The 16,684-nt window shown below is 43.4% G+C and overlaps 1 protein-coding gene across 5 annotated transcripts in view; it reads right to left on the minus strand.

Annotated features, from left to right (window-relative positions):
- The window catches only part of LOC105832399 (fasciclin-1), a 231,126-nt gene that overhangs the window by 35,432 nt on the left and 179,010 nt on the right, over positions 1 to 16,684 (minus strand). For all 5 annotated transcript variants that reach the window (XM_028190600.2, XM_028190599.2, XM_028190601.2 and 2 more), the window contains exons 6-7: positions 12,123 to 12,288; positions 11,653 to 11,813 (exon numbers count right to left, since the gene is read on the minus strand). In XM_028190600.2, the coding sequence (XP_028046401.2) occupies positions 11,653 to 11,813; positions 12,123 to 12,288 (327 nt within the window). The remainder of the gene's footprint in view (positions 1 to 11,652; positions 11,814 to 12,122; positions 12,289 to 16,684) is intronic.

Below are 16,684 nucleotides of genomic sequence, written 5' to 3' on the forward strand. Positions count from 1 at the left end.
CGAGTAGCGGACAACGGCAAATAAAACTAGTACTTCCTGTTGTATCATTATTTTAACATCTCGTGTTCAATGTTACTTTTTCGCGTGTTTATTTGCCCACCTTTATTACCGCGCACGCGGAGCGCAAACATTCGCAATTTTCTTTCGTAGAAAATTATGTACACGCCTCTCTCGCGCGGAGATTAGGGAAATAATCCTGCGATTCAAAAGAGCCGTTCCGTCGCGCGGAATAATTTCACGTTATCACGCGTGCGTTACTCGATCTCAGATGGAGGATATGAAATTGCACGGAGGGAGGATTACCAGGCGAAGTACACGTCCGCGTTCAGCGAATTTTCCGCGCGATCGTGCTGAGACTGCGAGTCCCCAGTAGAATTTATACTCGCTGTTCCGAGTACATTCGTGTCTTCCCGTCGATTCCTTATTATTCACGGAACAGGGAAATATCGCGCGTCTCTCCCCCCTCCCCCTGGCGAATTTTGCGGCGCCGGGAGACCCGACAGCTGCGCGACCCACTTTCGCAGCAGCCGTTGACAATTTGACGAGCCGGCGGCGGGCCGAGGGCGTTACCGGGATGGAAACACTTAGTGGAATGCAATGCCGGGCATAACGAATCGATATCGCTTCCGGCTACAGCCGGTACAGACGTAGACTTAGCGGTTGCCATGACGGAACATTTAGCATACGCGGAAGGTGAACGATTGTGTTCGGAGGAATCTTGATTATTCCGGCATTATCAAAGTAACTCTCTATATAAATCGAAATTGGTGAAGCCTTACCGATTTTACTGTTATAATTGTAATCTTCATTATCAATCAGCGATGTGCACTGTTTTTCCAATCAATAATATTTCTTTCAATTGAAAAGATAATAAATAGTCTGATCTGACGGTTATAAATAATAGACTAATTGCAATGAGAACGTAAGCATTCGCGCATGTCATTTCGGATTCCATTAGATATGCAAAAATCACTCCCCAGTTACATCTGTCAAGATTGCATTTTCCCCTCGTTCAGATTTCCAATCCCGAGTATTAGGTACTCCTCGTAATAGGATTCTCCTCGCGCGCCCGAACACTTCGGTCAATTACGTTTACGAATCGGTACGTCGACTTTAAGACAATAATTTTCCACGGCACATTTTACGCGGGAGAGAGAGAGAGAGAGAGAGAGAGAGAAACAGATAACTTTCCCTCTTCTCGATAAAAACTTTTTCCGACATGCGCCAACTCCGCGCGCAATTCGATTCTACCTCATTCTTAATTCCCATCTCCCTTTCTATCCCCGGCGACGGTTGAATCGCGTTACCGCCATTCACCGTAGCTTTTGCTCGATGGTTATGCTCGTTTGGCGTAAACTAAGCTGATCCTGTGCGCTAACTGTGTGCGCAACCACGGAAGCGCAATAATTCAATGAACAAGCACGGGGTACCTGAGTGCCGTCGTGAACGAGCAAGTAGGCCGTTTTGAAGTGGCTCGTTGTACCGGAAGGCCATAATGAAACCGCCCACACATACTCCGCCGTGGCGGGCGATGAAATCTTTAACCGCCGAATTAACGCTCCGAGGGTGGTGCGCACGTGCGCGACATGAGGTAGCTGTCAGACCTTCTTGGTACGAAATGGACGAGGTAACCAGCGGTGGAACCTGGATGCAAATCCTTGACATTCCCTACGCGTTTTTTAATATCTTTTAGATTTAATAAAACTTTAGTTCGCTATAACGCTTTGGATATTCCTGGAATTTTTTAGGTTTCGAAATTCAAAGTGCTGAGTTTTCGATAACGTTCTCTCAATTAAGTAATTTGGTGATTCTAACCGTTCGTCAACCGCGTTAGATGTTTAAAAAAAACGTTCGATATAATCCAAAAGCAATCGTAGACGGAAATATTTGGATACTTTGGATGTGCGGAGGGAATTGATAATACGGTTTGGAAGATTGCGACGGCGACGAAAATGCGGAAAGGCAATCGGCTCGGAGAAGACGGCAAGTAAGGGGGTCGCGGAAGGAGATCACGGGCGGCGACCCCGCGAGTCGAAACGGGAATCGAAGCAGCTCGGATGCCGTGAAATTCGAATTGTTCTGCATAATTTCCGATTAGTGTCTCGTCCCGAGGAATTACAGTTACTAAGCTGCACCATCCGCTAGATGGTGGAATTTCGCCGACTGCCTCTCGCCACTACTCGTGAGCGCCGCGCCGCGCCGCGCCGCGCCATAGAGCTTTCCGCGGCGTCGTTCGCATTCTCTTAAAGGTGAATTCCGTTCCGCGCGAATCCTTAAAGGCTCTCCACCTCCGAACGCGGCGCCGGTAATCTCAAAGTGTTTAGCGAGCTTTTCGCCAACGTTTACAACGCGATTCCCTTTGTTTAGCTCCACAAGAGAAATGAAATTATTCGTAACGTCGAAGTTTCGCGATCTTAGCGTCTTGGAGAACGCTCTCGTCACGATGAAAGCACGCGGAGGCGTCTCGAGAATCAGTAAAGTCATTTTCTCATGCAATTATCGCGAGTATTTAAGTCCCACCGGCGTTGATATAGCAAACGCACACAACAAAAAGGTGTCCGCGATCTAATAAAGTCTAATAAGGTTTGATATTTTCACGACGGATTAATTAAAACGATAGCATATTTGGATTTTTTACCTTAAAAAAATTCAAGAGAAAACTCCAAGTCGCGAAATCGTGCAAATAAAAAGATTTTTCTTTTTAGAAAAGATAGCTTGGATATTCAGCAGAATCGGAGGATCTAAAAGTTTCCGTAATCATTCCGCGTAGTAAAAATTCCGTGTACCGCATTTTTTCGCACGTATTCCATAAGTGTGCCGAAGAGAAGGAGAGATAGAGGGAAAAGATAGAGAAAGGGAAAAAGAGAGGAAGAGTGCTGCTTAGCGCGAGCTCGAATGGTTAAAGTTGTATCTTCGCCTAGCGAAAGCTTTTGGTGTCTCCTCCTCGTGGGAGAGCCGCGGCGACCGCGAACACGTCCGACAACGTAAAACTTTCCGACACCTCGTAGAGCGCGTTCCTGTCCCCTTCCTCTTCACCGTCGCCGTCCGAATACGGTCTCCCTTTTTTCGGGGAACGCGAGGGGGAGCTTAAAGATTTAACGCCGGTGGAAAAAGTTGTCGGCCGAAGCGACCGTGCAGCACGCGCTCATAAACGACTAACTTCGCCAAGCGCCGTGCCGCCGCTTTTCGCGACGCTCTTTTTCCACGAGACTTTTCCGCTGATTTTCCTTTTTCCAGCAGAAGCGAACTTCGCGGAGCAACATTGGGCGGGACGGTTCTCTTACTTTCGTGTCACCGCGCACCGATCACCGGGGACGTTTGTATTATTGCGATGGTTATAGACGATCGGCGGAAACAGCACCGCGTGGACGAGAGATTCTCCGACTGCTTCTTTTGTTTCATCCGCGCAAAGAAAGTAATTGGACCAAGATTATAAATGTCCGGCAAAAAAATTCGCGCTTTCAATGGAGATTCAGACCGTCACGATAATTAACTTCAGAGTGCTATTCATATTTCTCTGACGTTAATGCTACTCTGGGTGTGAAAATTTCACCTACATAACTGAGAACTTTTTAAATCTTCTTCTACTTTATAACTTGCAAGGTATTAAAGCAACTGAACTAATATTATTTTAATGTGCAAAAGATCTTATTATATATTATCTTAAACTATTCAAATTTGTATAACAAAAGTTGTGTTACATTTGAATCGACACCTAGATGAAAATTCACTCACAGCATAATAGGATTAAATGTCTTGCTTTTCCTTTCGTCGTATTTATCATTTTTATAAATCTTTTTTTAATTAGAGTATTTCTCGTTACTTCCATATCTATAATTCATCTCGATTTTCTTACAAATTGAAGTTTAGGATATTAAATCAACTTCACATCTCAATACACTGCAGACCGACTAATATGAAATCTCTATTTTAAAAATGCCTTACGATTGGTACAGTGTCAACTATTATTGTTCAATAATTCGATATGTACGTACAAGGTGATCGATACTTTATTGTGCTTAATATATCAATTATTAACAATGTAGTTTCATTGTTAATATTTGCAAATTCGGAATTCTTATTTTTGAAATTCGAGAAAAATCACCTATAAATAATCACTGCTAGATTCATTATTTATAGAAAACAGTAAAAGGAAAAATTCGCGTGAGAATTGACTAAAAATAAATTCATAATTAAACAGTATCGAGCGAGAAACTTGGAGACGCTTCGCTTGAAAAAGTCCGGATATTCGGGACAAGAGAGAAGGTATAGATAAACCGGTGTATTTATATTTGCTATAAATAATAAATGTTCTCGAGGGGAAATAAACTCGGCTCTTTGTTACGACAGAGTGCAACGTTTCGATCACCTTAGGCGTACGTGTATGCACAAATACATACGCGCGAAAGAGCGTGTATAACTTCCGGGGTGACGTGAACAATGCAAGTAGGGTGGCCTGTTGGGGTGGTAGAACGAAGGTTCGAGGGAGGGGAGGCTACTCGCAACTCGGCAAAGTACAAGGAGCGAATAGACTCAGAGGTTCTATGAGCATAAGATGCTTGCCAAAGTAGCGAGGTGAGCAAGTTCGCTGTGTGGATACAGGCGAGAGAAGGGGTCGCAACGAGATTCAAAGCGCGAGATAACGCCAGAGTGGAGCACCTCGAATTCTCGATGTGGCGGGTATATGTGTATATATACATATATATATTATATGTGCTCGTATGTATCTATTATATACAGATATAATGTTGTATGTGACAATCCGTGTGTCATTATTACTATGAGCGGAAGCGCGGAACGGAAGGGTGAACGACTGACACAGTATCACGAGCGAAATATCAAGTGGATGGATAAACGCGATAATAGTGTATTCGTGTCGCGACCGATGTCGCGTGAATCAAACCGTTACTCATATATCTGTTAAAATCCTGTAAATCAAGCGTATTTGATGACTCGCGTACTGCAAAATTATTAAATAAACTAAATATATGGTATCGTACAAATTTATTTTAAGTGATTTGATCGTTCGACCAGTCGTTTCATTCGCCATTAAAATTTCATTATCTAAATATGCATCTAAATATTTTTAATTAGCGATATCCGCTCTAGGAACTCAAATTGCGACCGTCCTCCGTTCGCACTTCCGGTGATGATGTAATGGCCGGGACATCGAAGATCGTGCGAGCTTCGGTTCGACTCGACTCTCTTGAAATCGTGTCAAAGAAAGTTTGAGAGAGAGGCTACTCGGCGAGGTTCCGGCGGAGTTTTGGATCGTTTCCAGTGGCCGGAAAACGGGAAGACCGAGCAGCTTCTTTCTGAAACTCCCAGATGTTCGCAGGACTTTGATTCGACGTTCCCGGCGTGTAGCGGCTACAATTATGTTTAATTATGACCCGGTATGTGTTGAGACGTGTTGTCCCCCTTTCGCAGAGAGAAGTGTAAATCAAAAGGCAAGAGAGCACAGTCAAAGATCAAAGACAGGGGGAGCCTGCGGGAAAAGGCGGCGACAGAGAGTGTGAGGCACACACGAGGCGCGCGGTGCAGTGATGGCAGAACATGGAAGTCTGTGCTCTCCTACACACCAATCGGCACTTTGTCTTTGCTGTCTTTCATTTATCGCGTTTTCCTGCCTGTTCTCGTTCTCAGTGTCTATGCGAGTGAAACCTGGAAGTAAGTGATTAGTAGTTCGCGCAACTACGCCAACCGTTGATGACGACCTGACACTCCTTTGATTACTCCGCGATCGTCGTGGTGACTCATTTAACAAGCGCGGTGTCTGTTGCAAACCAAGAATCCGATAATTACACGCCCCGGAAAAACCAAATTTGTTTTAATGTTTGTGTCCCTCCAGGGCTCTTAATTTTGAGAAATTCTAGAGTCTACAATTTTTTTAAACTTTTACATAGTCTTCTTCAATACGTTTTAACATTATCTGTATTAACTAGGCGTTTGAACGCTTAGAAATATTTTAGTCGCCTTCCTCGTCTTAATGGTACTTCGATTACGGTCGTCATCGACGATCGGGTTTTCCGAGCACAAATATACAACATATATGAGCCCCTTGGATCAAAGGTCGCCGCGAGCCCGACTAAAGTATCGGACGTAATCGGTCGAGACGTCTTCCCGCTAGAAAAAGTCTCGTCGCCTTTGATCCAAGTTACGAGCCAAGAGGATCTGGTGCAGACAGTAGGCGAGACGTGCCGAGAATCATTGCTGAAAAACAGTCGATATCGCATGTGACAACAGCTGTCACGTGAACATTCCATTCCTGTCCTGTGTACAAAACGTTCCTATATATACGTATATATATATATATATATATATATATATATATATATATATTATATACATATATTATACATATGTAACACATACATAGAGAGGGTGCACACGAGATGGTCCGCGCGATCAAGTTTACTTTCAGGCAATTGCGGCTTCGTTATCGCCAGGAGTGAAAGAAATGATCGACAAAAAAGTGAATCACCGAGGTAGCCCCTCACGAGGATGCAAACGTGTATTTTTGGCCACGTGCGTTTTTAATCTGAGATAGGCACGCAGCTTATCTCAGATTTCTCTATTATTCTCCGCGTTTTAACGAAGTCGTAATTATGCCGTGAACGAGCCCTCGCTCGTGCGCATCATCCTATGTACAACACGCATATAGATAATGTGGCACGTATTGCGAGAGGCCGCGAGGGATGTGTTTGTTGTACGTAGAACGGAGTCGTGTGTCTCGATCGTTCATGTATAATCATACGTGTGACAGTATATATCGTGGATTAAAATAATGTTTCAGCGACGTTTTTCTCGATTTTTCGTCGAGAAGTGGAACAGCTGTTGGACGGTGAATGAGAGGCGTCCCGAGGCAGAGCCGGTTAACGCGTCGATGCGTTTCCATCGGAAGCTGCATCGAGAGCGTCTTTGCACGGTGAGACGATGTTGACTAAAAGCCAAGCATGTAAATATTATACATCCAACAATGTTGCGACTGCTTTACTGAATTCAAATTTCATTACGATGACACAAAATCTGTTTTTTATTATCTATATGCGATACAGTGTCTTTAATTGTTCATTTAGTATGTAAAAAATTTACAAACTTGAAAAAAGACCTATTCAATTCGACCTATGAATTAAAAATCGGCAAGTCTAGACGTCAAATTAAGAATAATTTAACATATAAAGTGGCGCAACCTTGATATCCAATTAATTAAAGATTCGTGAGTTTACAATAATACGAATAGCCAACATAAACGTGAATGCCTGGCTCTTAATTAACGTTGTCCCGCAATGCCGCGATACCGACATCGAGACATCGCCGTGACGAATAAAGTAAAAGCTATTGGATAAACTTGTGAGTCTTGACGAGAAGGCATTCTTGTGAAGAGTGATACTGTGACCTAGTTGTAGTTGTAGTAGTTGTGCTTGACGGGTGCCACCTGCACGGGTAATGAAATTGTTATTGTCTTAAATAAAGTAGCTCGAACTAGGATCGTTGTTCTTGCACCTGTGATTAACAGGTCCCTGCCATCCGAGCGGTGACGCTGTTATCGGAAGTGGAGTAATTGCGCTTAAGTATATCAAGTATAAGTTATAATTGCTGTGTGTTGCAGAGAGGCGAGTGTGTTTCCTGTAAATGGCGGTGTCGGTTTTCGGCTCGTGTCGCTGTTTAATGTAAAAAATGGTTAGCAGAATATATTATGTAAGAGAGATCACCTCTCCTTGTCGAAGGATATCCGGTCGCGTAACGGCGGCCTCATCAAAAGACGCATTATTGTACTCATAAAACTTTCTGAATAAATTATTCGTGAGCGGCTTTACTTGTGCCCTCGCGTTTTTCTTTCAGCTGCATCTCGTAGACAAAACAAAATATTACGTGAGCAAATTTCGCTCTAAGTCCCAATAACTTATTTTTCATCATAATATTTAAAGATGAAACATCGACATTTTTATTTTAACAAACAAACCTTTTAAGTTTCAAGATTTTTTTAAAAAAATCTTTCCCCTAAAACGTTAGGGGCGAGTTCGCAAAATTGTATTTTAAGCTTTAAAAGTGTTGAAGTTCAGAAACTTGAATTACAACGCGTTCATCGCAGGTGGTCGGCCCTGTTACCAAACGTGAGCGTATAATCAGGGCGTTATATTATCACGAACTATTTCGAGCGCGCGCACGTGCCCCGTGCAGACTCCGCGTGCTAAAACGGCTGCGAATCCGCCGAGATTAGAATCATTACGATACACGGGGGCGGCGCAACATCGCCCAGTTGGATAGAATCTTTATGATCGCCGTAAAGCTCGTTCTCTTTCTCATTTCCGCCCGATTCTCGGTTTCACAGTGTAAACATAACGTCGTTGTCGGTTATCTCGATGCGGATGCGATTGCAGATGCCTCTTACACACGTCTTTAAACGGGTAGTATCACGGCGATCGCCCAGTAGCCAAACGTTCTCCAAATGTTTGCCAACGAATAGCTCCGTAAATTGTCATAATACTGTTATAAACTGTCGTGAATAATATATTCGCTTGTCAGCTCGATATTACAAAGAAGTTAAAGAGGGGCAAAAACCGTCTGACTCTGCTTCTATGCTGATAAATTTCATAACATATTTCTGTTGGCTAAAACCGTAAAATAATTTATCCCTCCAAATTGAGATATTCCTTTATTGAGTATTATTTAACTTTCTATAAGTAGATAAGTGGTATAGTATTACATATATTAAAATTTAAATTTACATTAGTTATAGAGAAAGTCGTCAATATCGATATAATTTTCGATAATACAATGTTCTCTTATTTCTCGGAAGCCGAACATTACATAATTCATTAATACTAGGATTAAAATTATAAAAGAAAATTACATTTCCATATAAAAATTTGTTTGTTATTTCCGCCTCATTTGAGTTAATAAAGTATCAAATATATTCATATTTTGAAATTTATTTGATACTTCATAATGATTGTTTTGAGTAATTTAACTTTAAAAAATTACAACTTTCTGTTTTAATATAAATAATGTTATGCTTTTCAAAGTTAAAGTTAGAGTTTTTCGTTCATAACTTTTAATGCAACTAAATTAATTTTATAAGCTACTAATTTTAACTTAATTTAGTTTGAAAAATAAAATTACCCAATCCTGATTAACACTAAATATAATAATAAAACTCTTTCGCGCATTCGAATTCGCTACTGGGCGGAAACGCGCTTTTTTGATCGCAATTACCTTATTCAGAGCAGCTTCCGCATCGCTCACAGTTGAATAACGCGTAATGCGTAACGCGTGTACGTATGTCCCGACGACGCAAGCCGGAAGCGATTACGCAACAGCGGCGGCGACGAAGACGGCGCGTTATCATCCCCCGTAGTCCGCACACAATACCGAGACGCGGATCCTTTGAGGTCGGCGTTACGGATTCCGTGAAACACGTCACGTCGGAATACACGGGATATCGAGACCGCGAATACTAATGTCCCTCTAATGCATCGCGCGGCCTGAATTCATAATAGACGCCAGGCGTCGCGTCGCGTCGCGTCGCCTGGCGAGATGAAGCACCCGCGCGGAAATCTCAACGGACTTGAGCCGTGCCGAGCGGGGTATGGGTGCGTGCGTGCCTTCACCCCGGCACCACGCGATTTATCGCGAATGTGTGCACCGCGGCGCAGCTTGCATTGCGAGACCTGCATTCTCGCGCGGTAACGCGTCGCGCCCTTTGTTTCCCACGTGATGTCTACGGACGCCCTTATCATCTCGGTTCTTCACTACTGTTTAAGCGATATCCAAAGAAAAAAAAATCTCTTTCTCGTTTTCCGTTCGTCGCTCATCTTGGAATCGCGCGCGCGCGCGCGCAAGATGTAAACCTCGCGAACAATGTCTCTTGTCGAAAATTGGATACATTTCTCTCTCTCTCTCTTTCCTTCTTATATCAACATTTAATCGGGCGCCTTATGTTTTCCCACGGACTCGGAAGTTTGAACGTTGTGTAACTTGACACAGCGGAGTTTCGCGAGTTGGATATATTTCTGAAATAACACACATCCGCCCGTGATGTTCGCGTTTGGAATTTCTCGTGTTTCCTCACGCTTTATGTCTCTCATTATTATCGCGATGTTTTCTCTGCGCACGTCGCGCACAAAGGCGGGACGACAGACGCGGAGAGGAAGATACTCATCTTCCCTCGTCAACTGGGGAGGGGGTGGAAGCTATCTCGCGTGTAAGATATCAAACGGCGAGTCGCGCGGAAAAAAAAAAACACGCGGATTCGGACAGTGACGAATCGCGTCGTCGCGCCCGTTCACAGCCGGCGTGAATGACACTCCGAGAAGGGAAACAAGGGGTGCGAAACAAAGGCCTTCAATTCCACAGAGAGCCCCGTTGAGGACGGTAAGGAGGTTTAAACGAAAGTTATAAATTTCGACTTTTTCTTCGGTGGCGCTCGCGGCTCTCGCGTATAAACCGGACCCGGTCACACAATGCTTTTACGAGTAGACGGGCTTTCCGGGTCAATCGCCGTCGCTTTTTCGTCGCACGTACGTGTCGTTTGCATTAACCGGCTTCCACGAGATGATTGAAGACTCACACGGAAAACTCGATGAATTTTAGCGAGGGAAATTTTTCAGGGGCTTAACGTATCATATAAGTATTTTTCAGCTTAATACCTCCCGATCGGTACATCTGTAAATCTCTGCGTAATTTTTTTTTTAATCGCCCCTACCCGCCCCCGTGATTTTCTATATTCGGATTTTTAACGACATTTTTATCTCTTTATCGAGAAACATAGAGATAATGTTGCGAAAAAACGTCTATCAAATATAATGCGCTTACGTATTTGTGAAAAATAAATATGTCGCTGTTCGGAATGCAAATGTAGGGGGTATTTGCATCGCGAAATATGAAGATAGCATTGCTTTTTTCTAAATGCAAATCTATTTGTATCTGCATCGCAAAATGCTGAAATAAAATATTATTTGTAGGAATACCTATGCGTTGGAGCTACGTTTGAAAATGGAAACACATTTATATCTGATGCATAAGACGAAATTATTTAATTTTATTATAGATGGGGATTAATTTTAATGTAGAGTATATATATTATCTTAGTCGGCGCGTATGCAACGCAAATCGCGTTAATTTAAAACGTCGGAAAAAACAGCAACAACTTAGCTTATGCTTTTTTGAAATCGTATATACTTGAATATCATTGAATGGTTCCTTGCAGCATTTAACAATTTAATCTAACGAGATGCAGCTGTGTTTCGACATAATATAATCTCTTTAATGACATCGATGATGAGGCCGCGTAAGCCAACGTGATGCGACATCATGACATACCGTTTATATTATAATTCATTGTATTTGCTGTCTATTAAGCCGACCAACATTATTTTCATTATTCTCAACATCTAATAATTGAGCGTCAAACGATATTGTCGATTAACGCGCTAATTAAAGCGCAGAATTTCATTTTATTGCGAAAGGACTCCATAAATAAATTGATAGAATTAATATAACGTCTGTGACCAAGAAATTAGTGATTTCGACGTTAATAAATTCGACCGCCAGAGCGTAATTTCAGAGATCTGTACAGCTGACCGTGGCGGCCGAATGTATCAACGTTGAATTTTGTATGATTCTCGTAAGCTCGGATTGGGCACTGACCTCCAGGAAATCCTTCACGGTGCTGTCAACGACCATGAGTGGCCGTTGTATCAGGTGAACGACGCCGTTGCGTACAGGAATGTTCGCCTTCACTATCTCCGCCAGCACCACACCTGGTTGATGAGACGCATCGCCCACCAATGTGTCCGACTGCACGTAGACTGAAAATTGAACTATCAATTAGTCAACGAAACACAATACGCGCGGGGAAGGGTTCTATCATTGGCGCAGTCGGAGCGCGGACGCACGCCATTTAGCTGGACACGAGCTCTTTATTAAACAAACGAACGCCTTCTCGCATCGAGCGAGATAATAACGCGAGTAATGGCAGACAATAACGTCAGTCTCTAATAATAGTACGTTCTTGATCGGATCATGTTATTGCCCCTCGAATCGACGGCACAACAAATCTGAATATTCCGGGACGTTCATCGAGACGTGAGTTGCGCAAGACGTGGGTTGATCATCACCTTTATTTTGCGATTTGAGGAAGCTGACGACGACTCTCAGATTGTCGGAGAACACGAGGGTCGGATACGGCACTTTCTCCGGCGTCGGCGCGGTGAAGAGGACCTCGTTGGGTAATACGTGGCCGTCGATCACCAGCTGATCGATCTTCTGCGGCCTCGGCTCCGGCTGTAACACACACAGAGAGAAAAGCGGAGATTACAAAAAAAAGTTCTCGATCGCAATGGAGGAAGAACATAATTTCGTAACTCGAATCGGAAAACATCGCTTCCGTTACTTCAACGTCGCACTTTTGCCACTCGCCAAAAGTGAGTTTTATCACGTCGAAAAATGTAATCTCTGCGATCTACGAAATAATAAACTTTTATCTCCCGAGAAAGAGAGAAGTTGATTTTTATTTTTGCCAACTGCCCCGCCGACTTCCTCTCACGTCGCAGCACCATCTTGTCGTCCGGGGCGTATATCGCGTCCTTTCATCCCGACTTCATCCCGGTGCTTCTCGGTACACAAAGGCGCGCGGCCGACCGCCGCCGCCGCCGCCGCCGCCGCCGTGCGTTGTCACGGCAACTCGATTTCTACGCGGTGAGATCGCGAACTTTGAGAGAGATCCTCATCCTCGCGCGGAAGGTGTCATCCTCCCCGACTTTCGAGGAGGTGATGAGAAAGAGGAGTCTCGATATACCTACTGGCACGGCGGCGGCGGCCTGCACCCCCCCCCCCCCCGAGTTCTCGACGGACGAGAGAAGGCGACGACCTCGTTGAGAGAGGGCGAACTTTTTCGAGATCGAGTCGCGTACCCCGTCGTTTTAAACACCCTTTCACACCCTTCCTCTTCGCGGCCGCGATCTTCTTTGCTTTCGTCGTCCTCCCCGCTGCCCGTCGCCCCGCCGATCTCTTTTTCCCCCCCTCCCTCCGCCTTTCTTTCCTCGCTTTCTTTTTCTTTTTTTTTTCCGGAGTTTCGAGGAACCGGCCGACATAGCGTCGTATGTACAGGCGCGAAACTTTCGGTAATTTCTGACGGGATGGCTCGTTTAACTCCGGCTCGTTTTTACGCTCCAAGTTGGATTACGTGCGCGCGAACATCCATTGTGTGTACGCGCGGGCTTGGCGCGTTGAAAATTGGAGAAAAAGCGGAATTCCGCGCCGAAGTGCCGCGATGCGAGCATAATGAAACACACGGGGGGTTGGGGGGGCCGGGGGATTCGCGCGGCCGGAGATTCGTACACGGCGGAATTCATAATTTTTAATTGTCCTTACTTCCGCCAGGAATTAATGGACGTTTCTTGAAGCCTCGCGGGGGAAACGGAAAATTTTTACGCGCTGAAATTTGCGCCACGGAGCCGTCACGAGAGCGCCGTTGAAAAAGGTACTTTGGTAACAACAAAAGTTTCAATTAATATTAACAACGCAACAATTAAAAAAAATAGCACGCTTAGATTCTCCATAAGCCATTCCTGAAAAAAAAGAGATGAAACCAAATCAATCGTGAGAGGCTGCCATCGCGAGGAATAATTTGTTTAGATGGTTATCTACACAATTATAATTTATGATATTTTTAAAAAGTAAAAAGATACAATGCCGAATAGCGCGCGCGAAGCCTGCATATAGTTTCTAGTTCCGCGAATGGGAGTATCGTGCGCGTAATTCAACATACATTACAAAATTAAAGTGAATACTAATCTTCAACAAATCCGTCTTCGCGCCAATCGACCGAGTTTTCGTCAATCACTGTCGGTAAGATCGCGTCGGATCTTCGCGGTGATTTTTCCTCGCTCGCGGACGAGAAAGAGAGAATCGTCGGAATCCCCGGAATCTGGCGACGGATCGTCGTCTCGGTGCATCAATCTACTCGGCTAATCGCGATCGACGTGGTCTCTCGGTCATTCGCAGATCTGCGCTCGTCGCCCCGAAACTATTCGATCCATTGTTCTCGAAAATACTCACAATATCGCGAGTGCCTCGTAGAACATCGCGAGGAGAATCGCAAGCGGCATCGGGAGCGACCACCGGGAGCACCGCGAACAGCATCATCAGGGGATTGCCGTAACGAGTCGTTCAGCCGTGACGACGGGCGAGTAAGCCTGTCCGCCATGTTTGCACAGTTCTCTCTCGGTCGCGTCCTGAAGTTCGGCGCGGAACGGCGCGGCGGAACGGGAAGAGCGGCTACCTTCAGCGAGCACTCGCGAGTCGCGACGTTCAACGCTTATCGAAGGTAGACTACTTGCTCGCGTTCGTTCGCTTCGGATTTTACGATGTGTGTACATTACCAGTGCCTGTCGACGACGCGTCGCATCCACGGTTGCCGCTCTCCAATTTTCCGTCGGAAACTTCGGAGTTTGTCGAGCGAGTCTCCGAGAGGAGCGGGAAGAGTGTCCGGCTAACCTCTAAACGACGTTTAATAATACTAGCCGGAAGCTGGCCACCGAGGTCACGTCGTGAAAAATTCGTATTAATCAACCACGAATTCTTGGTAACACGAGGTGTTGTCACATATCGTGTAAATCACTCGATCGCGACAGAACGCATTCCTTCCGGGGAAAAAAAAACCCGCTCGTGAATATATTTGGTGTTGTGTGAGTGTAAAAGGTGCGTCGCGAATCACGCAGCAGATTACCGATAACGTCGGGGAATCGGTTGGTGACGGATCAATCGGGAGAGAGGAAGAGAGAGACGATTTGCCCCTCGGCGTAGCGTTTGGGTGAGTTGTTGTATTTATTCTTAGCCAGAGTGTTTACTGGAGGTTTACTTTTCCCGGGAAAAAAACCTGGAATTTTCCGGGAATTTATTTCTCATCCTCGAAAATCGTGTATTTTCATGGGATTTTATTGGTACACGCGGAAATTTGGGAGAAACTTTACTTTTACATTTAAATTCTATCTCTCTATTTTCGACAAAATTATTTCTTTGAACATTTTTTCTTGATGACGCAAAATCCGTTAGCAATAAATGTGACATATACATTCACGTGCATTATCTTGCAAATCGTGAGTTTTTATAAAAATCGGCGATAACGGAAGACCCTACATTGTTCTAAATTGCCGTTGTTTGTTTCGAATTTCTGTTTATTTATTTGATTTCCGTTGAATTAGATGTATTGTGGGCAAATCGTTAGATTTAGTTCATATTATTTTTCTTTTAGTACCCTTTCAAATTTAACATTCAAAACACAAGCTTAAAAAACGTTAAAAGGTAAAATAGAATGAATTTATTTCAAAGCTATTGAAAGAATTCTCTTATTTGGAATTTCAAATAAAACCTGAAAAAAATCCGGTAATTCTCGGGGAATTATTTTACAAAATTTCAGTAGATATCCTGTTAATACTCTGTACACCTGTTGGGTCACGACTCTTCCGAGTTAATTTTCCACTTGTACGATTACTTATTAGAAAAAGAAATTGTGTACAAATGTTGTAACTGCAATGCTTTTAGTTTTTCAAGGCAAAGAGACTTTCAGGAAATAAAACGTGAATATAATTAGAAAGAATATAAGTGAATTTAATCCGTCTAGAATTATTGAAAGTACAATGCAACGAGCATTTTTAAACATGATATTTCCGTCGGCAAAATTCTAAGGCAGCTCGCTATATCCTTAAAAAATATTCTAACAAAACAATAAATGCTACCTGTATCAATATTTCGCATTGATTGATTTTTACGTACAGCTCAACTGTACGGAGGATACTGCGCGCGTCGGATGTTTCTTCGACGTTAAAATAGATTTGCACGCGACGTCGCGTTTGTAATCCGACGTTTGAAACCGACGTCTAAATGCCACGCGTACGTATCTGTACGGAATAATTTACATCCGCGGGTAAAACGTCATCCCGTGTAACGCCCGCCGCTGCAACACGGTGTCCCGCGCGGAACATACCGAATGCGCGCGTAAATTCTGCGGTGTCTGGGACCGTGCTATCGCCATGTCGCGCAATAATCATTTCTTTTCAACGTTTCGAAAACATTTCCTCTTTAAACCGGAAAGTGCTCCTCACCCGCGTTTAGAAATATTAACGCATTAATATTATATTAAATAAATTTCTGAATTTTTTTCAGTCTCCTAAAGTTAAATCGTTTTCTTTATACTTCACAATTTCTACACTGAGAGAAGAGGATTTGGTACCTGTGATTATAACGGTTAAATGTTAAAATGATTAGGCGCTTTATTTTTATATTTATTTTATGCCGAATATATATTGGAAATGATTGTAAATTATAGTAATTTTTTAATCAAGTACGGTTAAATTATAATAATTACAATTATGGTTTTTTGTCAGTGTAATACATATGTTGTTATATCTAATATTAGACAATAATAGTAATAACTATAAAAATAGAGTCACAAATATTAAATATTCTCTTTTCTCAGTAAATAAGATAAGATTAGAATTATCGAATGTATGCTTGACATAGCATCGCGTACAGATTTTATAAACACACTTTTTTTCTCGGTTGCTTCATTTAACTTTAGACGAGATGCAACGAATGCGATTGCCCTTCAATTCTCTAAGGGGAAAATCGGTCACAGCGAAAGATATGAAAATCACATCCCCTTCGAATAATCAATTCG

This window comes from Monomorium pharaonis, chromosome 6 (assembly GCF_013373865.1).
Source record: "Monomorium pharaonis isolate MP-MQ-018 chromosome 6, ASM1337386v2, whole genome shotgun sequence".
NCBI lineage: Eukaryota > Metazoa > Arthropoda > Insecta > Hymenoptera > Formicidae > Monomorium > Monomorium pharaonis.